The sequence below is a fragment of the Bombyx mandarina genome, chromosome 19 (assembly GCF_030267445.1).
Source record: "Bombyx mandarina strain Sakado chromosome 19, ASM3026744v2".
Classification (NCBI taxonomy): Eukaryota; Metazoa; Arthropoda; class Insecta; order Lepidoptera; family Bombycidae; genus Bombyx; species Bombyx mandarina.
In genome coordinates, this window is record NC_143225.1 from 12,130,930 (window position 1) to 12,158,114 (window position 27,185).

Below are 27,185 nucleotides of genomic sequence, written 5' to 3' on the forward strand. Positions count from 1 at the left end.
CCCCAATATCCCTTGAACATCATCTGATCAGATTAATCTCACGAACCAAAGACATACTTTTGTTACAAAACTTCTAATAATAGAATTCTTGTTTTATTTTATTGTCTGTGTATTTTAAAATAATACTCTGTATTTTTGATTAGGATGAACTTGCCACTGTACAGTTTATATATTTGTTATATCATCAGCCATAGAAAGTTTTTTTTTTTAGAAACCGCATTGACAGGTGGAAGCATTCTTAAGGGTACCACTTGTTTATTAAAAACATTTAGGTAATATCCATCTCAACAAGGAAAAAAGAAAACAATACAGTTATTCCTTTTTTTTATTTATTTAAGTGCTAATTTTCTGAATCTAGTTAATTGTTGATAAAAATTAAATACAAATCTAAGGTTGAAACATATCAACTAGCCGTAACATTATTTACTAATTTTATGATTTTCACCGTAATTCTTTTTAAAAAATTCATAGAACATGTAATATACAATTAGTACATTTGGCAAATACATATACGCTATAGTGAGGGGGGCCGGGCAGCTTGGTAGGAATGCCTGCAATGCGTGTGCCAATAAGACTGTAAATTGAACCTGTAAATGTAATTAAGCCAGTAAAACTATTGGAAGATGGAAATATTTTTTAAATCATCAAAAACATGTTAACAAACTAGATATTTAGCTTAGATAGCGAGACTGAAAAACACTTAAAGTACTCAATTTGTCGTAGTAACTCAAATGTAATTTTGGTAGAATGAGTCAACAATTATATCTTGAAATCCTAAATAGTGACCGCTGTTATATATCTATGGTTTGTCGCAGTAAGAATAGAACTCTCATTTTGTAACTGCTAATAGAGTAGTGTGTCATATGACACACTACGTGATATAAATTAACTCCATTCCTCTAGTTGTTAACTAAACCTGTGATTGACATTCTAAAAGTATGAATGTAATGAATGAAAAGACATGTAATATTTGACTAGAAAAATACAGAAAACATCATTTTGTTGTTGACTTTAATGCAAGATGCCTAAGAGAGTACAAGAGAAACTATAGCTACATTAAAAATTGTTTATGCTTCCAAAAGCTATGCTTACCATTTGTATAATTGTCAACCATTTCTTGTACCTGTGCAGATATGCCTTAACCCGTGGGCTGCCGTCAGCTGACAGTAAATAGTAGCAGTACATCACTACGTGTACTCCACTGTTGATCATTACCGGGAAGGAAGCCATGCCACCTGAAAATTAGAATCAGTTGTTATTCGCTTCAAATAGTAGAGGAACAGCTTAAAAATATTTGTGGCTTATAAATGCTGCGCTTTTGGAATATAAATGCATTTGTAGTGTGATAATACGCTACATTATGTATGTCTGACTTAGAGATAACTTAAAGTATCCGGGCTTCAATCAAATGACTGCTGATGTTGTAGCCTTGATTAAACTACAGCTAGACCACAAGATCTTAATGTTAAACACAGTAGAATGTAGACTTTTTTTATTACAGGGCCCACCTGGTGGTGAGTGGTTACCGTCGTCCATGGATATCAGCAATGCCAGGATCAGAGCTAAGCTACTGTCTACCGTAACGTAATGTCCACCAGCTAGTTTGAAGAAGGACTTGTCATAGCATTGACTGTGCCCTTATTATTTCCACTGTCTTTGAGTGATGGCAATCATCATTCCCCACAGTTGGTATCGCAGATGGCAGACTACATTCCATAAAAAGGAAAACAAAGGCTTCATACACCTAATTTTTCTTTCTTTCATAAATTTACCGCTAATATGACGTATGATGGTCTTTCTGAGATAGTCCCCATGAATAAAAGAATACATGAATAGATTGTTAGTTAGGAAATCCAGTTTCCGTGGCTTCTGTCCAAATGTGACTACGGAACTTAATAAAAATAAATAATGCACCCGCCCTCAATAAGCTTAAACTTGACCTATATTTTGAGGCTGCACAAATTGGATAACTCTATTTCCGTGAATATTCTGTTGCATAATTTTTATAAACTCGTTTTTAGTTGCTTGTTTATTTAATAATGTACAGGCTTTTTTACTGGTGGTAGGACATCTTGTGAGTCCGCACGGGTAGGTACTACCACCCTGCCTATTTCTGCCGTGAAGCAGTAACGCGTTTCGGTTTGAAGGGCGGGCAGCCGTTGTAACTATACTGAGACCTTGGAATCATATCTCAAGGCGGGTGGCGGCATTTACGTTGTAGATGTCTATGGGCTCTAGTAACCACTTAACACGTATCAATCAATAATAACACTTTTTGCATTCATCTTTTATGTAAAAGATGAATAATGTTAACTTAAAAAAAACATGTTAACTTTGCGGTCGTACTTTGTATAACGTAACTTTATCTACTGACTTAGGTTTGTAAAGGATTAAAATATATTTGCATATTATTATGCCTAATATACATAATATATATAATAACATTTCTAAACATTTCCCTTTACTTGTGCTATGTTATAAGACTGCCTCGTGCCAAATTTAATTTTTCTAGGTCAAAGGTCAATGGGAAGTATCCTATGCCTTACATTCTTTGATAGCCTTGATTGAGAGAGAAGCTTGAAATTTCCATGATTTTCTTACGTTGTAAACTTAAAAAAACGGAGAATTTAGAAATTTGTGAAAGAAAGTATCATCGAAGTCTGTGACCACGGAACCTAAAGTATTCGATGCATTGGAAATAATGTAATGATAATAGAAACCGCGATATTAAACCTTAAAAGAAGTTTCCAGAAATCAAAGTTATCCGATACGATTTAAGACCTTTATAGTTCTTGGTATATTCGCGGGAGTCCGCGATTCAAGTATTTTATGTGAATACTTTTGTGATTCAATGATGAGTCAATTTGTTGACTTTCTCCTTGCCCTTTACCTCGTATCGGCACTTCCGATTTCCCATTACGACTTAATCCACCATCGATAATCTCTTTTCGGACGTTGATGGGACAATCGAACTCGAGCTCAAATGTTGCTTGGGTTTGGGCATCCGGTCCACGTGGAAACCGAACCAGAATTTAACAGAGCCGATGGCTGTTGTTTTTTTTTTTAATGTACACGATATGCTCGTGATGGTGAGGTGAGGGGTCACTGTCCGCTTTATCATGAAGTCATTCATAGACATGTGCCAAGTAGGTACGTATTTTATAAGATAATTTAGTGCCTGCCTGCAAGATTTTATCGCCGGCATACGATTCCGATTCGGTAGTAGATTCATTCGCGAAGCAATTGCTCTTGAGTTAGGTTAGGTCTCCTTCGGAGGCGCTCGGGTAGCTGTTAGCAAATCCCACCCCTCCTGGCTGAGCCTTTGCTCGCCCACCTGTCCTGGTGAAACTGGAAAGGCCTCCGGGCCACCAGTAATCTTTCAATCATAAAAAAGCCCCAGCATAGTCGCATTACCTATAGTCTAGTATAACTTGAAACCTGTAGTAATAGTGCGATGAGTTCCTGGCCGGATCTACTCAGTGGGTCGGGTAGTAGATTCAGTCGCGAAGCATTTGCCCTTTAGTTGTTAGGTCTCCTTTGGAAGCGCTCGGGCAGCTGCTAGCAAATCCCACCCCTCTTATTCTAAGTCCATACCCGACCAGTCCTGGTGAAACTGGAAAGGCCTTCGGGCCACCAGTAATACTTTCCTCCACAAAAAAACCTACAATAATATGTGTGGATGTATTTTTTATCACAATTTAAAACTCGTTTGTGAATTGCCGTCATACGATACATTTCGTGAAAGTCATGACACTTAAATAGGTATAACTGGTTACGGACGCGGTTACAAAACGAAGATCGTATTATGTTTCCTACGAAACGTCTTGTAATAGTTTGGAATAACGTAATGATGGTTCAAGCTATTTAACCTATTAGATTAACACAAATAATCTATACTAATATATAAATCTACAGTGGTTTTTACGGATGATCCGTTATAACTACTGAACCGTGCATCCGATTGACTTGAAACTTGGTATCCATGTAGAAAATAATTCATGGATAGGCTAATATTTATATGAGTGTTGGGCTCCCTACACCAGTTGCGGGGGCGTTAATGATAAGAATCTTTGTGGGGGTGAGAAATAATAATGTTAATTTTAAATGCCTAGCGAAGCGGGCGGATGCAGCTAGTATGTTAATAATTATCATCACGTTAATAAAAAGTCTGGTTGTATGTCACGACATATTTCCACGACTTTACGAAGCATCGTAGATGTGCTTCATACCTATTGTCTATGCCACTAGTTGGCAAACAAACTCACGGACCAATAGGTGATAAGCGATTACCGAAATCCGTAGACGTCACAAAGTATAGAAGAAGCATAAACATACATGCTTACTGGTGGTAGGACGTCTTGTGAGCCCGCACGGGTAGGAACCACCCTGCCTATTTCTGCCATGAAGCAGTAATACGTTTTAGTTTAAAGGGCGGGTCAGCCGTTGTACTGTTGTAAAAGTGAGAGTTTACAACTCATGTCTCAAGGTGGGTAAAGGTATTTACGTTGTAGATGTCTATGGGCTGTCTATGGCCGTGAGCTCATCCACATATGTAAGAAAAAAAATTACATATCGGATGTCAATGTATCCGCACGAAATTGGTCGAAAATGAGCTGCGGTTAACTAGTTCGGGTCTGTGACAGACAGATGTCTATGCCGTTCGGTTTTGTATGTTACAAAATCAGAGAGCACGTCACAAACACAGTTCGTCCATTCGTTTTACGCCTTGTTATACAATAGCATTTAAATATTATGATATCGTCATGTGATTTTGAAAAATGCACATTCCGGCATGCACGTAAAGTCTGTTTTGCAACGAAATTAAAACGATGACCACTTTCACCGTTCGCTTGCTACATATGCCGTCAGATATGCCGATATGAGAGGGGCACATGCTAATTTTTTTTTATTGGTTTACAAAGGAAGATATGGGCTCGTCCACCTGATATTGGCGTAAAAAATTTTTTTTTATTGTTTTGGTGGGTGCACGAGCTCACAGCCCACCTGGTGTTAAGTGTTTACTGGAGCCCATAGACATTTACGACGTAAATGCGCCACCCATCTTGAGATATAAGTTCTAAGGTCTCAAGTATAGTTACAACAGCTGCCCCACCCTTCAAGCCGAAACGCAATAATGCCCATTAATACTACGCAGTGAACGCGACGTACTTATATAGATAAGAAATAAAACTTGATGCGTTAGAATAGTCTTTGGTGATCATACATGATGATGACCTAGTGGCATCCAAGCTAGGACGTAATTCACTAGAACGCTATTAAATAGTATCCAAAATAAAAGGGCTTCAGAAGGTAGGAAGAGTATAGCCTAAAATTAAAAATAAAACCTACGCAATTACATTTAGAACAAAGGAACACCAAGAAAAAAAAATCGAAATAGAATAGATTTTCTAGGAAATTGCGAGATTGCGTAAAACTGACGGGATTGATCCGCAACGAAGCGAAGACATAGTGTAATTCCGAACCGATTTAACGTTTTTGAAAAATCAGTTTTCGTTCTAAAATAAATTCGTAAAACCCGATTCATTGCTTCAAACAAATTGGGGGGGGGGGTATATTTCTATACAAATTAATCCATGGAACACCTAATCTCCTAACCCAGATAAAAATATCAGCCCCTAAGTACCTACCAAGAATGAAGAAATATAAACCGTTTATAAGAAAGCCCGCTCGTTCGAATGTAGGTGCTTACTCTCCCTTAAACAGAATCCTTTGGGACTACAATAATGTACACAGTAGCGCGGTCTCTGTCAATGTTCATTCGGATTTGTCCGATTGCACTTAACTAATTTTAACTGATGAAATAGATGTTTTTTCTAATTGTCTCACAACTTACAGGAAAAATCTGTCGCGGATTATTTCCCAATTAAATATTAACTAATCTTAAGCAATCAATCAAATGTTATCAAATATTACTTTTTTGTTGTTGTTGTTAATGTCCTGTCGATTGCACTTAGAGTTGAGGTGACATCTGCCATGAACTTTTGTCAGTTTTTCAATGTATTGATGATCACTTTGTTGGTGCAACTTAATAAATAAATATGTTTTATATGAAACTACACAAAACCTTGCAAGGATTGCAGGATTTTTCTTAACGACCCAAACGCTCTCTAGCCGACACAGACCTTTTTTTTTTTTTTTTTTAACGCTGGGGAATCCATTTACGGATACCCGGTCGAGGTGGGTAAGAGACCGGGTTATGTCGGACTCCGGCGCCTCCAGAGAAGAACAGGGAGAAGAAGAAGACAGGGTTCCTCCTCTTCTCCCAATTCCTGCCGGGAGACTAAGCCTTGAGAAAAGCGCGCGAGGCACTGCACGGCGTCAGCCACGCAAGAGCTACCCCGCAAAACCGACTACCGACTAAACCCCATCGAGCCCCACCACTCCGACTCCACGAAACCCACGGTACCGCACAGTGCGCGCCGAAGGCTCGCCGTCGCCGGTACTCATCCTGATAATAGGACGGCACTCCATCCCAGGGAAAATCCCGCAGGACGTCGTCTCGGAGACACACCGTGAGCGGTGCACAGGAGCCACCTTGCGCCACCTCACCACCGGACCGACAGCCGAGTACCGGGCACCCCCGCACCCGGCACCCGACAGCCCCTACGGGAGATGAACGGGAGCTTCGCGCCCGAGCCGCCCACTCCGCCTTCTTCGCTGAGAAGCCGAAGAGGGATCCCACTCCCTTTCGCGCTCCTCAGCCTCACGGAACGCCATGACCAGGTCGCAAAACCTGGTCATGGCCTCCCAAGAATTCTGGTCCTCTAGCATGCGGGCGATGACAGCCCGCAAGGTGAAGCCGACACAGCCCTTGTGAAATTCCAATACAAAACACCATTTCTACTATAACACTATTATCGTAGTGTCGCATATGACGTATAAAGGTAACTGAAAATAACTTCACCTTAATTACTAGAAACCCTATAAAGTCTAAGAAAGAAAACTGCAGTATGTATCGTTCGCATTGTGAATGTGTTATTTAAGTTAACGCTATATTTACATCACTATTCAATTTTGTTTTAGAAAACAACTCTTTATTTAATGTCCCTCAAAAACCAGTTAATAATAGAAACTTTAATAACATAAATTAAGCGAAATAAATTTATAAACAAAAACCGGTTGTGTCATTCGTATGTGTCTTCTCTCTTATACGTTTCGCTGTCTAGGTTCGCGAATGTATTGAAATTCGGTCTTGACTCTGGTTTTTCACGCGTGTCAACAGCAAAAGTATCTGTCTTAAGCTGCTTTCAGACTACGCTATACTATAGGGCCATATAGTATAACAGCGTATACTTAGCCAATAATATATAGTACAGTACAGTGTGAACGTGTCCATAACAATGCATTGTGCGCGATATTGTTGTGCTAAGAGCTATAATACTATATGCTATTATATTATAGCGTAGTCTGAAAGCAGCTTTACCTTTGAACATACTTTGAACATACTGGCTTTGCAGCACAAAATTTTGTGATACAACAGACAGCGGTAGGCAGCGGCTTAGCTCTGCCCCTGGCATTGCTGAAGTCCATGGGCGTCGGGAACCACTCACCATCAAGTAGGCCGTGTGCTCGTCTGCCTATAAGGGAAAAAAAGACACTTGGAGTCCTAGATAGGATAAGATAAATTGGGAAACAGAACGAACTTGTCCCGAAAATCGGTGAATGTTGACAGTACAAATAACCTCCACGATGGAATATGAGACACCAGGGTTGAACTACTACCACAGACTGATGATAGGGATGCATACCGATATTTACAGATACTTGGCAGATCATTGAGTTCTTCTGGCTTAGTTGGTTTAACTTTACAAGCTGTTAACCACGGTTTTACGAATCGTTCTGACACTTGGACAAAATAAGTTTCAGTATGCTTTCCCTATGTCTTTTGTCTTCATTGTTTATACGAACTCTTAACAGATGCATTCGTACATGTAATATGAGCATGAATCGTCAAATTTAACTACCCTTAGCAATACATTTACAAAACGGTCTACGAGTGTAATTTCGCAGCCAATTAAACAGTACAACAGACCTCGAATGAAATGAAGCTTAATTAATCCCTGTAAACTAGGCTGGCTTTGATCTATAAATTTCTTTGATCATAATTAAATCATATTCTCAGAAGACTCGTTCGTTTTGTAGAATTTAATGTATATGAGAATATGCTTCTCACCTTTGCTGCTCTTTAATTAGCATAGCAACGGGATGTCATGGTGCAGTCGACTTCTGCGAGTGCACAATATTTATAATATGTGTTAAATATAATAAAAAACATATGTTTTCACTCGCTACTTTTTTTTTCTACCTAAGCTGATAGCCTTGAGAGGCTATTTCAGCGTAACCTTAACTAGTAGGTGAGCTCACGGGGCTCAAACCGGAGTGATGCTAACACTGACCCTAGCAAGACCAGTGCTTCACAGAATCTACCACCGGATCGGAAACGCGACCCACTGAGATGATCCGGTGAGAAACTCAGTGGGCTGTGTCTATGGGTTAATTCGCTCGTCGAGCCCTTTATCGCAAGCGACGGGTTCGACGGGGACGGTGACCACTCGCTACATAAACTCAACCTCGTCACGCCAAACTCTGGCCCACTAAGTACTTTGTGTCCCGACTTACGATGCGATACAAAACAAATCTTTCGTTATCTCAAACAAAAAGGTCACTCAAAAGTGAGTCCGCAGGTTTCTAAATATTTTTTCATTTGTTACCTCTTGGAACTATGATATATCGATATTAACTCTTTTTTTACTATTCACTTGTATCCTAAGAGCCTACTCCAGCTACGCTCAGACGAGTAACTAATTAAGGTGAGAATTCGCCAGGCAAACCGAATTGTGCTTTAGAGATATTGATCGGGTACGGAGATATTGATCGGTTCTTACTGGTGGTAGGACCTCTTAAGTCTGTACGGTGAGGTACCACCGCCCTGCCTATTTCTGCCGTGAAGCAGTAATGCGTTTCGGTTTGAAGGGTGGGGCAGCCGTTGTGACTATACTGAGACCTTAGAACTTATATCTCAAGGTGGGTGGCGCGTTTACGTTGTAGATGTCTATGGGCTCCAGTAAGCACTTAACACCAGGTGGGCTGCGAGCTCGTCCATCCATCTAAGCAATAAAAGAAAAGGGTAATTTATGTTATGAATAAAAAAAAACTTCAAGTTTTCTTCAGCACGCGACCAACCCCGAAAATACTTGTATTAAATGAAACATCCAACAAACTGAATTCGTTCCAAGTTCTTTTAAATTCCTCTCGCTCCGGTCGTTCATTTTAATCTCAATTCCACCTCATTTATGTTAATTAAAAGCGAAATGGAGATCCTTTTCAGACGCTCGAAGGAAACAATTGTTCTCTGCTTACTGAGAATCTACCCACATAAGCCTAAAAATAAATTAAAAATAATTAGGCTGGCTTATACTTAAGTATTTATGCGATGGTCGTACTCAGGATATATTTTGATCTATGTCGGTGTAATTTACGTATACATTGCTCGTAGAGCAAATGACCTTTGGAGTCAAAGGTTTTCGAATAGTGACCTTGCGAAGGTTGCAGAAATGCGCTGGGTTCGCGATCCACAAGACCGGTCGTTGTGGCGAATCTTGTCAGATGGGGGTCTAAATGTGGACATTTTTGGACTCAAGATGATAATGATGATGCAGTGCTATATTAACATACTGTCAATAGGTATTATAGCCAAGATAATGTGTGCAAAACCAATAAAGAGAAGTTGTTGGTAAATATAATTATTTTCTTATTTTTGACATTAATAAATTATGATAGTTTACATAGTGTTAAGACACGATTTTATAATATCAATGTCTAACGAATCTAATAATAAAAGTCTAATTAAAAAAGTTTATAAAAATAAACAAATTGCGTTCAAATGATTATGAATGTAATAAAACATCATATTTGATTAAAAATAAGCTATAACTGTCATCGTTTTTTTTTTCACTACACGGTGCCTAGACAATATCACATTAGTGTAAACAAAAATGAAGTGAAAAGATAGGCTGTCAAAAGGGCTAAGACCAGCTTAGAAGAACATAAGAGAGGAAACGGCCGGTGTCTCCGCAGTGACATGCGCGGACAAAACTACGGGAATACTACGGAATATTCTGAAATCTTAAGAACGAGAGTCACCTCCAAGTAATGGGACCAGTCAACCTAGAAGAAGAACAAGATGGTGCTCCTACATAATTCGTGAATTCCCCGGAGGTACACTAAATTTGGTATTCTAATTTCAAACCGTGACATAACCGCAAGACTGATAGATACATCGGACGGACTAACCTGTGGAAGGCTACAACAAAGGGAAAATCTTCCACCGAGCGGTCATATTGCTCGACAGACATATGTCAAATATCTGGTGTTCTATGAAGGCCACTCGCCACAAACCTTAAAGTACTTCAGAGATACATAAAATTAATGCACATAATCTAACATCCCTTTTTATCAAGTGCATGTGAAGTAATCTCTATCGAAATTTCCGAATTATGTTTACTTTGATTACAGCTATCATACGCCTACGTACAATTTTACGGCTCCGGCTTTAAAGATTGCCCCGGACAATATTGTGTATGTTCGAAATGCAATTATCCTTATTGTTCATGATTGGAGCCAATATTTGTTAATTGAAGATCGAGCAATTTAAAAAACCACTAATTATTGAGTGCTAGTAATAGAGAAAGCCATTATCGATTTTGTAAAAGCTATCGTACTTAATAGAGATATTATTTTTATTTTGACATCGAGTACACACTATGTTTGAGCCTATCCGTTTCGCTGTCTGTCTAACTTGGATATCAGAGGCGAAAGGTTTATCCAAGTTTCCGGTAATTTATAGAGCTTGGCCCAAATTGAAATATCGGCAACTGGATGAACTAGCGCAACATTTCGGTACTTGCGCAAAAGGCAGCTTAATTTTCTTTTTTCAAATAAATTATCTTGGTTGAAAGTCGTGGACGCGTGGATAATGCGTAACAAAAGAATAACAGAAATTTCTTACGCGTCCCATATTCTTTGTGCGAAAGGACCCATGTTTATCCTCAATTGCACATGTAAATGCAAAGCCGTAATGCATTTCAGTTCAAACCATGCTGCCGTTACAACAGATTGAGACTTCGATCTGTTTCTGAAAGTGGGCTGTGGTGCTCACCTGGTTATGATCGTGGGATTCGGTAAAACAGCAGGTGGGTCGTCAGTTCGTTCACCCATCTAAAGTATATAAGTAAAATTTCGAAATTTAATCCCAAGCTAAGATTGTTTCTTGGATGATAAAAATACGTATACTTGATAAAAACAAGTTCGCCCACACCCGAAAGACAAATCTTTAATTGGGGCTCCATCTGTTGGTATCCAGATCCCGTGATATAAGACTCTTCCACGGGGCGAGGTGGCGAAACAACAAACGTAATAATTGTAACTTGGCCAACTCCCTTCACTTGACTTTTCAAAGTTCTATCTCGGCAGAGGTCAGACGCTTAGTTAACGAGCGACTGAGGGTTTGTTTAGTGGATTCAATTCTCACATACCGATCTATACATCTAACACACCTCTTAGAAGATATAATAAAAAGGCATCGAAAATTAAATCTTTTTTCCCTATCTATTCGCTAGTAGCCTAAGATGCTATTCCGAATACGCACGGACGGGAGCTCACGGGCTCAACCTGAGAGAATTTTCTAACACTAGCCCTAGCAAGAGCAGAATCTACCAATGGATCGGAATCGCGACCGACTGAGAAGATCCGACAGTTTTTCAAATTTAAGTTACATATTCGCATATCTTTCCGCCTACTTTCAATTCACTTTAGTCAATTATACTTCTAAAGCAGTATTGTAAATTACTAGCTGTACCTGTCGGCTTCGCTGGGAATTTAAAATTAACGTTATTATTTCTCACCCCCACAAAGATTCTCATCATTAACGCCCCCGCACCTGATGTAGGGAGTCCAACGCTCATATAAATATTAGCCTATCCATTAAGTACATGTATTTTCTACATGGATACCAAATTTCAAGTCAATCGGATGCATGTTTCAGTAGTTACATCCGTAAAAACCACTGTAGATTTATATATTACGAGTAGTATTAATACTCCTGATGCAGCTTTGTCAATTACACTTCTAATGAACTTTTGTCGATGTGGTGAAGAGAAACAAACAATGGCAAGGGCTTGTATTACGAGTTTTATGTTTGTCATTTCGCCGCGGCTCGGATATCGCGTGCACCATATTAGGTGTGCTGATTGGCCTCATTTATCGTCCTGAATGTTCACAGCGCTTCGTGAGGTGAATGTGTTGTTTGGGTTTTGTATATTACATAACATTCAATATAAATGTTATTGTGTACATATATATATTTGAAATTATACGTTATCCTGTATACAATTAAAATTACATACTTGACATTTACAATATAAGTAAGCATATATACAAGTACCAAAGAACAAAATATGTTTACTGTCGGTCTATAATGACTTCTTATTTCTTAACGGCTTTATTTTGGATTTTTTAATATCTATATATAAAATTAATTCAGACGCTTCAAAAAATAGCTATATAGTATAAAAAAATAAAAAAAAATATATTTACTTGTTGACTTGTATTGGATTGACTTCCACGGATTGACTTCCACGGTGAAGGAATAACATCGTGCAATAAAAATCAAACCCGCAAAATTATAATTTGCGTAATTACCGGAGGTAGGACCTCTTGTGAGTCCGCACGGGTAGGTACCACCACCCCGCCTATTTCTGCCGTGAAGCAGTAATGCGTTTCGGTTTGAAGGGTGGGGAGCCGTTGTGACTATACTGAGACCTTAGAACTCATATCTCAAGGTGTGTGGCGCATTTACGTTGTAGATGTCTATGGGCTCCAGTAACCACTTAACACCAGGTGGGCTGTGAGCGCGTCCACACATCTAAGCAATAAAAAAAAAAAAAATACTAACAATCACGCCACGTTAACAGGTCCCGTGGTAACTTCGTAAAGAACTTGTGTTACAGGTACCAGATAACGGATATAAATGTAAGATTTTTATTATACACATTCATATATTTAATAGACATCCATAACCCTGGAAAAGACATTTATATTTATCATACAAATATCTTCTGTTGGCGGGATTCGAACCCGCGACCCCCTTGTGTAGTGACCATGTCACTTACCACTACACCAGACGGCCGTTTTCGTGTCACGAAAGACTATAATGTTATTCCTCGATTCTTGAAATTATGCCAACTACCGTCTATTTTGTCCCGAACTTATAACGTTTTTGTTTAAAAGCAATTACTTTTACTATTTGGTATTTAAGCGTTGCGGATACCAAAATTAGTTATTTCTTCGTGCCTGTTTGCACATTCAAGCATCATGCGATAACTTCTATCATCTATAACCTGTGTATTCATACTTGGAAGATAGTGCAGAGCACCCAATATAATTTCCCGCTCTGTACTATGGAAAACTATGTTAGCCCTTTTCACTTGTAAAGCTTGGCTAATGTCGATTAATCTGGCCCATTCTATTCAGTATTTTATTTCGTTTAGTAATTTTGAGTGGTCAGTGATGTGAGAACTCCCGAAAAGATCAAACGAGACGCGATTGTTAAAATTTAAAATTCAATTAGTTCTAGTCTCGAACTTACGACACCATCACAGTGAAGCGTGCTTAACACACCTAATGATTTTGCGCAATATCAATTTAACTATTTGAATTTAAATAACAATTTAAATTGGTTTTTAACTATTGACTTCTAAACTATCGAATGTCAGTCCGCGGTCCGATATTATCGATACATTAATTCAAAATGAAATATTTCGTATGGTAACTTTTAAAAATATTTGATTGTCCTTCATGACATGTCCGCTATGACATGTCCTTCTTCAAACGAGGCTTGTGGAGAGTATTAAGCGGTAGGCAGTGGCTTGGCTCTGCCCTTGGCATTGCTGAAGTCCATGGGCGACGGTAACCACTCACCATCAGGTTGGCCGTATGCTCGTTTGCCTACAAAGGATATTAAAAAAAAAAAAAAAAACATATTTCCTATTAACCTCAACTATGTATGTGGAGTGATTAAAAATTTCACCATTGCGGTAAGAGCGCAATTTTCAAGTGAGGTTTGAATACAATGTGACCTTTAAAACGGGATTTCAATTTGTGTGACCTCGTACATTTGTGCCCGTCTCAGAAATAATGTAAACATACAATATTTTCTTTTACGACCCAATTTCGCTTTTATTATTCACGTCCCGTTATGGGTTGTCCGTGAACCACGAAAACTGTAAATCATTCGAAACATCCCGTGTAATAATACAATGAAAATAATGAACTTGAGATTAAAGTGTACAAGTACTGTTTTAATTATATCTTGTGTAAAGTCGGCGTGGCCTAAAGGATAAGACGTCCGGTGCATTCGTATCGAGCGATGCACGGGTGTTCGAATCCCGCAGGCGGGTACCAATTTTTCTAATGAAATACGTACTTAACAAATGTTCACGATTGACTTCCACGATGAAGGAATAACATCGTGTAATAAAAATCAAGCGCGCAAAATTATAATTTGCGTAATTACTGGTGGTAGGACCTCTTGTGAGTCCGCGCGGGTAGGTACCACCGCCCCGCCTATTTCTGCCGTGAAGCAGTAATGCGTTTCGGTTTGAAGGGTGGGGTAGCCGTTGTGACAATACTGAGACCTTAGAACTATATCTCAAGGTGTGTGGCGCATTTACGTTATAGATGTCTATGGGCTCCAGTAACCACTTAACACCAGGTGAGCTGTGAGCTCGTCCACACATCTAAGCAATAAAAAAAAAAGTGAGTTGTTCTTGAAATCAAAGATAAAAGTCCCTTTGATTAGGCATCTTGTACCTAATATGATAGATACACTTAATATGTAGTTAGACTGTAGGTACAGGATACCATAATCACTTTTATACATGCGGATAACGAGTGGTAGAGCGTATTAAAAATCCACACATGTTTATCCTACATATTTCTGTGATGAAGCAGTCATGCGTTCCAGTTTACAGGGTGGGTGATGGTATTCACACTATAAGTTCCGGTAACCATTTAATACTAGGGGGAGCTTGAGATAAGTGCAATAAAACAATTGTATCTTCTTCGAAGTTTATATTGAGGTCTCAGCCCCTAAACTACAAGGCACTGACAGCCTAATTTTTTTCTCGTTTACTTAAATAAATCTTATCCAGTTTTATTAATTGCCGCGTAGATTAGGGCCAATCGTAATTAGGAAAACTAGAGGTCCCGCAGTAGTCGAATTTCGACTATAATTAATTGGAATTGTATAATAGGTTTGTACACTATTATAATTGTATTTTATACTTCTATAATCACAAATTTTGCCAAGGCTACACTATAAAAAAATATTAATAAAGAAACAATATTTAATGTATTCTCAATTTGACCACAGACGTCAAGAACAAAAGTTTGACAATTAATAGTATGCATGCGTGGTGCGTCAAATACATGGTATGTAGTGTGTGTAATGTTTTCTTTATTGATTTAATGTATCTTTTATGCATTATTTTAAAAAAATATTAGCATTATGTACTTCTTCTCTATATTCTCTATAAGTGTGGAAAATTTCATATTGCTCCGTCCGCGCAATTTTCGTAAATAGGGATACAAAGTTTTTGCTTCACGTATTAATATATAGATAAACGCACCCTTTTTCAAGCTTTGTTTATAGAAAATGTTACAGAATTAGATTATTATTTCGGTTTTGATGACATTTCCGAACGTCTTATATTGTTTGCGAATACAAACCCCAAGTAAATAGCACTCGAATTCATTATTATATACATAGGCTAGTCTGCCTTGTATGGCAATAAAAATATATTCTCGACATCAAATTGAATCATACGCACACTATCGAGTGACGCAATCGAGAGACGCCAAGCAATTTAACTCTTCTATAGATATATCCATATTGGGGAATTCGACATCATCAAAGAACTTCTTCGTTCGGCGATCGACCTATTTGCTGTTCTACAATTATGCCCAAATACCACACTTAAATGTATTTGGGGAACGTTTCGAATAATCATTTCGAAGCATTACAAACGTCTCTTGAATTCAATGAAGGCAATGAAGGTGCGGCCTGAGATATTTTGAAATACGGACTCGTTTTGCACCACGTTAACAGTCGACCGCGGATCTTTGGAAACATATTTCACTGACAAAAAAATTAAATATGTACTTAAAATTGTTAGATTTGGTTTGGCTTGGGTAATTGTTCATTGAGAGACAAACATAGTGCAACAACCGAGAAAGGCTACGCAATGCAGTAGTTTACTTGAAATGATTTTAATAATGATTCACCTATTATTAAACTTAAGGATTGCGAACCTCGTGGTGTTGCTACTTCATATATTTTCGTTCGCGGTGCTTCAGTAATATCAGTGTCTGTTTTATTGCTATCGAATGTGGGTAATTATATATGGATCAGCATTCCCGGATGTACAACCTACCATTGACTCTTTTAATGCATTATTAAATAAGATTTCAACAAACTAAAATGATAATGGAAGCCAATCGAATATGACTACCAAACTATTGGTCTAATCTTGCAAATATTTAAATGAAACCACATGAAAACACCAACTGTCAAATAAAATAAGAATTAACCAAATTGGTTCACCTAGAAACAATACAGTCAGAGTTGAGAACTACCTACCTTTTTGAAATCGGCTATAATACATGTTTAATAATATTTCTTGCAGTTGTTAGGCAAACAAGATTATTTTCCACCTGTAGTTGAGCAGCTAACGAAACCCATAGTGAACCCAAAGTGAATGCCGCCTTAAGACACGAGCCTTAATATTGTGCTACGAAGAGCAAAATAACCTTGATCTTCAGACCAGATTCCAGGAATTGTGTATCCACGATTTTCTCACATGTCCTACCACTAATACTCTCTTAATATACAATAATACCACTTATTCAGATGCGATATTCCCAAGATGTCGCTTTTCTGAGCTCCCACTTCGGATTTCGGACGGCAATAATAGTGAATATCTTACGAAAGACCCGTATTTACGTTTAAACTGTAATACACGCGATCCGCGAATAAAGGAAACGTTATATCATAATTCATAATACGTTTCGACATCAGCCAGTCAGCAGTATAGAATAATGATGAGCGTTTGAAATAACTCAATTTCTGTTTAGGACACACGGAATCGTAACCGTTGAAATATAAAGATATGCTGAATGTGTATTATTTACGTAAATATTACAACACGAACCATACGAATTGGTTTTATGGAGTTACCATACGAAATGGTTTTACGGAGGATTCGAATCCTCCGCGGCCTAAATGGGTACTCAACCTGAACCATTTTCCCGATGGAATTTAAGCTTCACTTCTTAAGTTAGTTGACAGAATTCACGCTGAGCTGTATATATTTATGGAATCTATAATTACTCGTCATCTGGTGATCTATAATTACTCGTCACTCAGGTGAATGGAACATAAACTCGTCTGACAGCCTGCAGAAACGAATGTAGGGGTAATGTGGCAGAACAGGCTATCCTATGCTTTGAATTTGAGGGTAGGTCTGTATTAAAATATTGAGAGGGCCATAGTGGGCCACAATTACGCTCAATTTTGTCAAGAGGCATTTACATAGCGGAAGTGAGCAGCTAAAATTTGGCAATGTAGATGTCCATAAAATTCCAGACTCCGACACTATAAGAACATACCTCCAATATATTTGACACCACACCATATCATAACCAATGAGATGACGTGATGGTACACGTGAAGGAACGAGGCCTGTTGATTTTTTTTTCTCAACAAAAATATTACGGTCTCCGACAGCTCTGTCATCTTGATGATCAATGTCCACCACATGAAAGTGAGCATCCTCATTGGTTCTGGTTTCGTGGTATACTCTGGTAGAACACATCCGAAATGGTATGTGGTTGTCCAACCTGACGTTGCTATCTGAAATTTAAATAAATAATAAGGTTAAAAAAACTGCTGCTTTTTAAGATATTATTGAAATAATAATTCTTCTACTCATATCTGTCAGAAAAATATTTATAACTAATAACAACATGCACCCCAAGCTTTTTTTTTTACAATAAAATATATATATTTTTACATTATTTTCAAATTAAATTTATTAAAATTTATTTTTAATTTTTTAGTTGAATTTTATATAAAGCGTGTTTTTTAGTTTTTTTAAACTATTAATTATTTTTCATTTTTTAGTTGAATCTGGCTAGGGGAGGCTGTGATGTAGGTATCACCTTCCATTTTGTTTCTACTTGGTCTCAAATTGCTATGATCATTCGGAGAACGACATTAGTTTGAATCTTCCTTTTGAGAATTTGATCGTATGAGGAAACCATTCGTCCAAGACCAACTAAAAACTGCATCCATTTGCTAAGTTTAGCATAAATATTTGAAGCTTTATAGTGGTCCGTATTTTGAAGACTCGCAATGTACAGCAAATATCTACCCTAAGCTATATTACGTATACGTCAGTGTTTTTTGATTGTGCTACGTTGCATTCTATATAACAACCATTAGTAAAATAATATTCGATCGCTTTTATAGTGTTCTCATGTTCTTTTTTTAATCGTTCATCTACACGATTTCTGATACTAATTCGTGGAGGTACGGAAACAATATTCGCTTCATTAATTATAGCAAGCTAAATCACTACATAGTATAAAACAAAGTCGTTTTCTCCGTGCCTATATCCCTATGTATGCTTAAATCTGTAAAACTACGCAACGGATTTTGATGCCTTTTTTTTTAATATATAGAGTGATTGAATAGGAAGGTTTATATGTGTAATAACATTAAATTAAATAGTGGAGAAATCAATAATAAATTACAGCACCCGTCCTGGTGAAACTGGAAAGGCCTCCGGGCCATCAGTAATCCTTCAACCATAAAAAAAAAATACAGTTTCCGAAGCGAAGCGAGGGCGGGTCGCTAGTTATAATAATAATATTTGCTCCGCTATGTCTCTGTTGTGAATTATTGTCATTCATAATCTCGTGTATCAAGATAAAAAGATACGTAATCTGTAACTGCTCAACGCCAAAATGTGCCTTCGATCTCAATTACTCATCCGAGTCGATCAAAACACATAAAAGCCGTGATTTTATTTAAATTTAACGTGCGTGATAACTTCACCGGATGTGGTAGTGTACACGCGTGAAGCGTTTCATGCGATTCACTAACGACCCGCGTTGCGATTAGACACACCTAACATTAAAACTCATATTAGAGATATACATGTAGGATACTACCTACTACCTTAAACAGTTATGAGAACCAATGTCTCCATCCTCGAAGAGCTGAAGGTCACCAAGCGCCTGCTGACTACTTGCCAGGAAAGGATCGGGAGTTTATTTGGGCAAATAATGCGATCCCCATTGCACAGCCTGGAGAAACTCATCATTCTCGGACAAATGGAGGGGAAGCGCGCTAGAGGAAGAGCGCCAGCTAGATGGGTGGACCAACTCAGGATGTGACTGGAGGCCAGATACAGGGAGCGGTAGATATGGCGCAGAACCGGACCGAGTGGAAAAGATTGGCATACAGTCACGATCATCAGCATTGAGGGAACGACCAGAAAGAAGTAGGATACTAAACAATTTCTTTGGTGTTACATTTTATAAAGAGGAATATTTTCATAGATACAGGACGACTGTAATAAAAGCCGTTTTTAAATAAAAAAGTAGTAATCGTGACTTCCAACAGGATCAGTTATATTTCGTGCATAAAAAATACATCGTTCAAGATATTGATAAACAAGTCGCAATGAACTGAATGTAAACACAAACAAAATATGAAATAATGCAAAATCAAGGTCTGCTGGCTGTCTTTACTCTACAATACGGATTGAAATAGTAAGAATTTGACAAAACGATAAGAAGTGACTTAGGCTTAGTTAAACTCATATTAGAGATACATGTAAGATGCTAAACAATTTCTTTGGTGTTACATTTTAGAAAAGGAATTTTTATACAGGACTTTAATACAAGACGACTGTAATAAAAGCCGTTTTTAAATATAAAGGTAATACTCGTGACTCCCAACAGAATAAGTTATATTTCGTGCATAAAAAAATACATCGTTCAAGATATTGATAAACAAGTCGCAATTAACTGAATGTCACACAAACAAAATATCAAATAATACAAGGATCGATGACTGACTTGGGCTTACTTTGAACATTACTTTTTTCAAACTTTACAAACACAACTTTACAAACTTTTTGTTTGCAGTTGTGTCATTACTACATTTTCGATTTGGTTCAGTCGCCAATATTACCTGTACTATGTATAAAATGAGTGATCAATAAAGTTATTATTGATGATATCTTTATTGGCATTATATTCAGCAGAAGACAGTGATATTGTTAGTTTTCTATTTGCACAAATTCAAATAACGATAATCACTCACCCCCCAAGCAACGGCCAAGTTGAAAACAATCATAGTTAAGTTGTAGCTTTTTATAACGCCTTTCAAATTGTAAGGTCTCTTGTTCCTCATGTAGATGGGCAGAATAAACTTGATGAGCAGCAGATAAGTCGTTAGGATCGCCACGATTGGCCATGGTGACGTCATGAACAGCCAATCTTTGACCCTCTGATCTGGGAACAAAAGCAATAAGCATTCAAACATTTCTGTACTAACAAAAGTACACAGTATTTGGTAACTTGGTCTTTGGCTAATTACTCAGTTGATTTGCCTACCCAATAATGCATAGAAGGATAATCTCATAATAATAATAATAACTGAGAAATAATAACGCACGGTCATCCGGCCCAAATTTAGGTTCCCCTGTGTTTTGGGTACCAGAGATCGATAAACATACTTATATATGTTTAAATATATACATAAATATAGATAATAAACACCTAGAAAAAGAGCAAACAAACCTGTTCATCACACATCGTTTGCCCGATATGCGAATCGAACCCACGACCCTTAGGCCAAAAGATAAGGGTGCTAACAATTGCACTACCAAGTCAGTCTTAAAACCACAAGTGGATTTCAGTTTGATTGAAACAATACATGTTGTCGTAATTGTTCTATTGATCAGAACTGGAGATATATTTTGACAGTGTAGATTAGCAGAACAACATTATCTAACTAGTGTCATTTAACCCCATAGTTACAATATAAATCCAAAAAACAAAGGAATAAGCTTATAAGATATATTGTCCATAAATATATAACCCAATGTTGCATTGATGAACTAATGAAGCAAGGCCTTAAGATTAGAACGGTTTTAATCATGATCTCTTTCACTATTTAAGTTAAAAACTTTACGTAACACTCGTGACCTAACATGAGGCGCAATAAAAATGATGTACATCAAATAAAGGGCTTTAAATTTTAATATCCAATCGCCTAAATAAAAAGGTTTGAAGGCCTTCGCGTTGAATTGCATTCGTGAAGACCACGCAGATGACCAATACATTCGAAACGACCTAGATTTAGCAATGTGAATTGCATCGTAACGTATCCGCCAAGCGTTAAACAACTCGAAAGGAGCGGGCTCCGTATAAACTGGCTCTAGTTTTATGGACGTCTGCTGATGTTGAAGGGATATATTTTGTCAGTAGAATGATCTGCTTTATTTAACCTTGTGTTTACTTTAGTAGAAGATAAAAGAAAAATACCAAAATTAGTATTTTGTAGCTATATTATATTAAGTATTTATAACATAAGGAAGGGAAGATAAGAAAGGATGGAGGAGGCTTTTACTCAAATAGAGAGCCAAATCTCATAAATAATACTAATATTAATAATTAATTAAGTATAAGTAACCTTTCTTAAATTTGGCAATAACTTACTAAGAAACATTGTAATATATATCGAAAATGAGATTTGGATTAAATGGCTTTATTGTTTATTAACATAAGGAAGAAGATAGTATTTTGATATTAGATATTGAACAGTTTTTGCTGTTGCGGAAATTCGAATATTTTTGTGATTAGCCGGCTTTATTTTATTGATAATGTGCGCTCTTGTCCCCCAACGGTGACCTATTTGGATTACGTTCTTTCTACTAATCCAGATTGTTGCATTACAATCTCTATAATATACAACGACGCATTTTGATTTGTCATCATCTTCTTTTGGCCTTTCCCTGTTCGACTAATTTAACCGATTTCTCTTTTCCACTTGTTTAATCAAACATCCCGCCAATTTCAGATTTCTTCTCATATATCAGTATAATAATATTATTATGTCAAATTTGTTTTCCTACAATATCTTTCAGGCTTACCCTATATTTTCTTTCAATGTTAATAATTATTCTTCTGTTCGTACTGTAGATATAATGATTAAAAGTACTTTCACGGTTTAAGCTAGGTTTTTATTGTCATTATCAGTCGTCTGTGACCACGAAAACTGAAAAATATTAGAAATGTCGGAAATGAATATAGAAAATAAAAAATCGAAATTAAGTCGTAAAAGTAGTTTTGATTATGTCTAAAACTCTCAAAACCTAAAAAAAAATTTAAACTATGACTGTAATATTTTTACATGAATCAAACCTTTTAAACTTCACCGGTATTGTGACTATATCTTTTGTGAGATCTTTAAATATGGTTATCGTTCTATCCGTTTGCATTTAGTCAATTCTATACTGGTAGGTATATATTTTTGACGTATCTGGCAAAACTGCATTATTTATTCTCCTAAATATTTAATATTAACGTTCTTTTTAATCAACTCGTTCACTAACTTTTGATAATCAATTTCAACTAAAAATTATTTTCACACAAACTTAAAAAAGTGGGTATTAGTAAAAATAATTATTAAAAGTTAAACAGCAACATGGTAACCGTACCCTAAAATCGATTTAGCATCAATTTGCACAGCTCTTGATCGCTCCCATTATACGTGCCGACATAAATTAATCTACATATTTCATTCGAGTTTTATCGCCGAGTCGGAACGTTAAAAATACAAAAGACCATCTAATTGTATTAGAGTATGTTTTGTAACCGGTGAAAGGTCCCGACGCTTCTGCGGGTCACCAGCGGGAGACAGGTCGGTAGATTTACTTGACGCCCCGATATAATCTGCGCTAGCCCATTTGTGAATGCTGCGCTAAAAGGCTTTGCCGTTACGCAAGATGGTACTGACTCACCGTTTGCATTTGCAAATTCCAAATGAATTTAAGTTGCCCAGTTTATTTATTCGGTTTCTTTTTTATAGTTAAATAGGTGGTTAGGGAACTTGTCTCTATATTATTAAAATTATAATAATAATAATTTATAATAATAATTTATTTATTAACCTTGAAAAACATTTACACGTAACAGTTTGCTAAAAACTCTCCACACTAGGCACTGCCTGTCTCGTGGAGAGTTTTGTTGTTGTGGAGAATTATGTTAATTTGTTTACCGAAAGCTATCAATATCTCAATGTAAATAAGGCCATCCACTCTAATACATAAGGATGAAGTCTGACGTGACTGTTTTCAGAAGCAGAGCCAAGCCGCTGCCTACCGTTAAGTACTCTCTGCAGGCCTCCTTTGATGAAGGTTTATATCCGTATAAAAGCAATTATGATATATCGTTGGTTGTATCTCATACCTTGCTTCAGATAACCATTAAGTCTGTTATATCTATACTTCTATACTAATATTACAAAGAGGAAAGATTTGTTTGTATTGAATAGGCTCCGAAACTACTGAACCGATTTGAAAAATTCTTTCACTGTTTGGAAGCTACACTATCCCCGAGTGACTTAGGCTATATTCTTTTTTTTTTTAAACAGGGATCCTTGCTAAAACTCCAATAATGTAACGCAAGGTGATGATAGAATAAAGTAATCTATACTAATACTAATAATATTATAAAGAGAAAAGATTTGTTTGTTACGAATAACATATATCGAATCCCCTGCATATTTTTATCTTCGTTTACAACAACGATTCATGTAAACAAAATATAATACAATCTACTTTTATAATATAATTTTGCTTTCAAAATTTCATTATTTCTGACGTTTCGAATATCTTATACATTATCGTGGTCACAAATGACGGATAGGAATGGAATTTTGCGAAATAATGTACCGCCAGATTACTGCTTCAATTTAGTAAAGACTGTAGAATTGAGGAAAACAAGGAAAATAACGCTTCGGTAAATTGCTAATAACTTGACTTAATGCCGAAGGCGCTTGAATCCCGTAATAAAACCGCAAAATGTCAGAAGTGGTAGCTGAAAGCTACGTAAAAATAATCGTAAGAAGCTCACTTGACATTTTGGCGATGAGGCGTCGGCCGCACGGGAAATAAATAACGCTCAGAGCTGTTTTAGAAATTCATTCGCCTTGTTTAAGCTAACACTTAAATAGTCTTATTGGGAGATCCGATATGAACATGATTTATACTTTTTTTTAAATAGGCAGTTGAAGAGGTTCACCTGGTCGTGAATGGTTATTGGAGCCAATAGAAATTAATACAACCTTAAGGTATGAGACCGAAGTATCAATTGTTATAGAAATTTTATCAGTCAACATCGCGCAAGCGCATGTGGTCAGCTTGGTATATGCAAAACTGCAACTTGGACTGTATCTGTGCCGGTCCAAAGTTTATCTATCTCTCTCTAACGCAAGCTATAGATGAGCATGAAATAAGTTGACATATAGTTGTTCTTGTGTAACTTCTAATATTAAGCACGAACGTAGGATATGACAACGAAAATGTATCCACGTAGCGCTGTTTTGCATAAAATTGACCCTTTACGCCTGGTATTTCAAATTTTTGGATCAATAGCAACACTCCTAAGCTATTGGAGAAACCGTGTTTCTACATATGGAGAAAATCATAATTAAATTACAATTAACTTCGAAAATAACGTTTAAGAATGCTCATGCGAATAATCTCTCACTGCGTAAATACTACGCTAGTTATTACCAAACTCAGGAATGCTGGTCTTCCTTTTGATCTAATCTCTTGCTATAATGCACTGATACTAAACAAAGCGAGAAAAACAACTCCTCTTCCTTGAGTCGCGTTCCTCATGTCTGACCATCTCCTTCCATTATCCTTCTCTGGATGATGTTTCGCCATCTTCCTCTGTTCTCGGCGGTGTGTATGGCATCGTAGACGGTGGTATCCAGAGTAGTGCAGATTTGGTCGGAACAGCGTATTGGATTGCGGCCACGAAGTCAAAAAAATTCACTTCATTTTAATTTTAGATCAAAATGACAGTAGGAAGAAAGTAGTGCAGATTCGAACGATGGTCATAACATTTGGCATTTTGGTGTCGGCCTAGAGTAACACTACCAGATTTTTTCGTATGGGTGTCATCGAAAGCAGCTAAAGGGCTCATCAGAGAATGGGTAGCAGCATTTTCTGAATGTTACATCAGCGTAATTCGAACAATAACTGGTATTTACTATTAATTTTGTTAGCACTCACAATTAGGTACCACCATCCTGCCTCATTCGCGATGCAGTCTGGTTTAAAGAATAGGATAGCTATTATACAATTGAGACTTAGACCTCTTCTCTTAAGATTGGTGGCGGCATTCACGTGGTTATGTTGTGGGGGGTAGCTATCACAGAACACAAGAAATTTTACAGATGCCTGAAATTCGCTTACGACATTTTCAAGATAAGCTTGTATATACAACAACATGTGGACCGTCGGTCTACCGAGAAGTATCACCAGCTCGATGGAAGATCTTCCCTTTATACCTTCCAGGGTGTCTTTAGATCTGGTAACCAAACATGGAATGGTAGCATATTTAGCAGCAGACGATTTCTTGCCGTAAATCAATCTCGCGTTCTGCTTCGAAAGATGGGACAGCCGTCAAACAATACATAAGCAACGATATACTAGGCCATCCTGTATTTTATTATATCTAAACCATTGGCGATAGCCGACAGCAGGTCAATAAATCACTACAAATTTATACGTAGATTTGCTAATTAATTTATATATTTAAATGAGAGCTGGTTGAACTTTTCACCCCGAATACGTTAGTTCGCAAATGAAATTTAATCAAGAAAACTATATATTAAACTAAAGTATGTTTCTACATATGGTAAGGCGTTTTATTGATTTGAAGCGATCTGTAACAACATCTTGGCTAATTTTGCCGCGAAGCAATTGCGCTTCGGTTTGAATGATGATGAAACTCACATCTATGAAGCTCAGAGGACCACAATGCTAAGAGCTGTGAGCTTCGTCACTTATCTACGCCAAAAAAAATGTAAAAATTTTCTTTGATTGAAGATTTATTTTCGAACTGTCGAGAGATTAGAGTATACGCAATACCAAATTCCTGAAATTGTAATGCGTGTAAAGTAACTCTCTTTTTTCACCTACCTATTCACTGGTTGCCTAATGGGCTATCCCATCTACGACCGAACGGTTAGGTGAGCTCACGGGCTCAACCTGAGCCTGAACCTGAACCTTGTCAACAGCCCTATTAAGAGCAGTTCGTCGCAGAAAGACCACCAGATCGGAATCGCGACCTACTAAGAAGATCCGGCAAGAAACTTTTTTTTTTATGATTGAAGGATTACTGGTGGCCCGGAGGCCTTTCCAGTTTCACCAGGACAGGCAAGAAACTCAGTGGGCTGTGTCTATGGGTCGTAATTCTCGAAACCAACACGTTTTATGAAAAGACAAGCCGCATTATCATTCGCTAAATACAATTTATTACTTACGATTTTATTATTAACTAGCTGACCCGGCAGACTTCGTAGTGCCTCAATCGATAAATAAAAGACCTAAATTTTTGTATAAAATAAACGAAAGGAATCCGTCCGACGGGGGACACATCAAAGGGAAAATAAATATATTATTTTTATTTAATTCCGAGCATTTTCATATTTATCTACCTTTTAAAGCTTCTCTGGACTTCCACAAATAATTCAAGACCAAAATTAGCCAAATCGGTCCAGCCGCTCTCGAGTTTTAGCGAGACTAACGAACAGCAATTTAATTATTTATATATATATAGATATCAAAATAGTTGTACTCACCCGCTCTATCGTAGAACACTGTGTGGTAATATTTTCGGAGCCACTCCATTCTTCACGTCTTCGAGTAAGTACTTGGAGTAAATAAGTCCAGTTACTTATGTAGGTTTGCGTTAAATTATTCATATACAGCGGGTACTATAATGAAATAAAGTGG

General features: G+C 37.3%; 2 protein-coding genes across 2 annotated transcripts in view; one reads left to right on the top strand and one right to left on the bottom strand.

Annotated features, from left to right (window-relative positions):
• LOC114240842 (oxysterol-binding protein-related protein 9) overlaps positions 1–27,185 on the top strand; it is a 74,564-nt gene that overhangs the window by 680 nt on the left and 46,699 nt on the right. The window lies entirely within an intron of this gene.
• LOC114240853 (very long chain fatty acid elongase 7) lies at positions 313–27,141 on the bottom strand. Its single transcript, XM_028171541.2, has 5 exons — positions 27,032–27,141; positions 20,471–20,661; positions 17,746–17,989; positions 1,093–1,235; positions 313–587 (listed from the first exon to the last, which is right to left on the bottom strand). The coding sequence occupies exons 1-5, from the start codon at positions 27,078–27,080 to the stop codon at positions 420–422; spliced, it is 795 nt and encodes a 264-aa protein (XP_028027342.2). The 5' UTR covers positions 27,081–27,141; the 3' UTR covers positions 313–419.

What these genes read in the sequence shown, in the direction of transcription:
- LOC114240853 (XM_028171541.2), bottom strand. Translation starts at nt 27,080, where the DNA reads ATGGAGTGGCTCCGAAAATATTACCACACAGTGTTCTACGATAGAGCG. An exon ending in AGTGTTCTACGATAGAGCGG is followed by an intron (nt 20,662 to 27,031) that starts GTGAGTACAACT and finishes TTTTGTTCCCAG; the next exon opens with ATCAGAGGGTCAAAGATTGG. An exon ending in GGTTGACAATTATACAAATG is followed by an intron (nt 588 to 1,092) that starts GTAAGCATAGCT and finishes TTACATTTACAG; the next exon opens with GTTCAATTTACAGTCTTATT.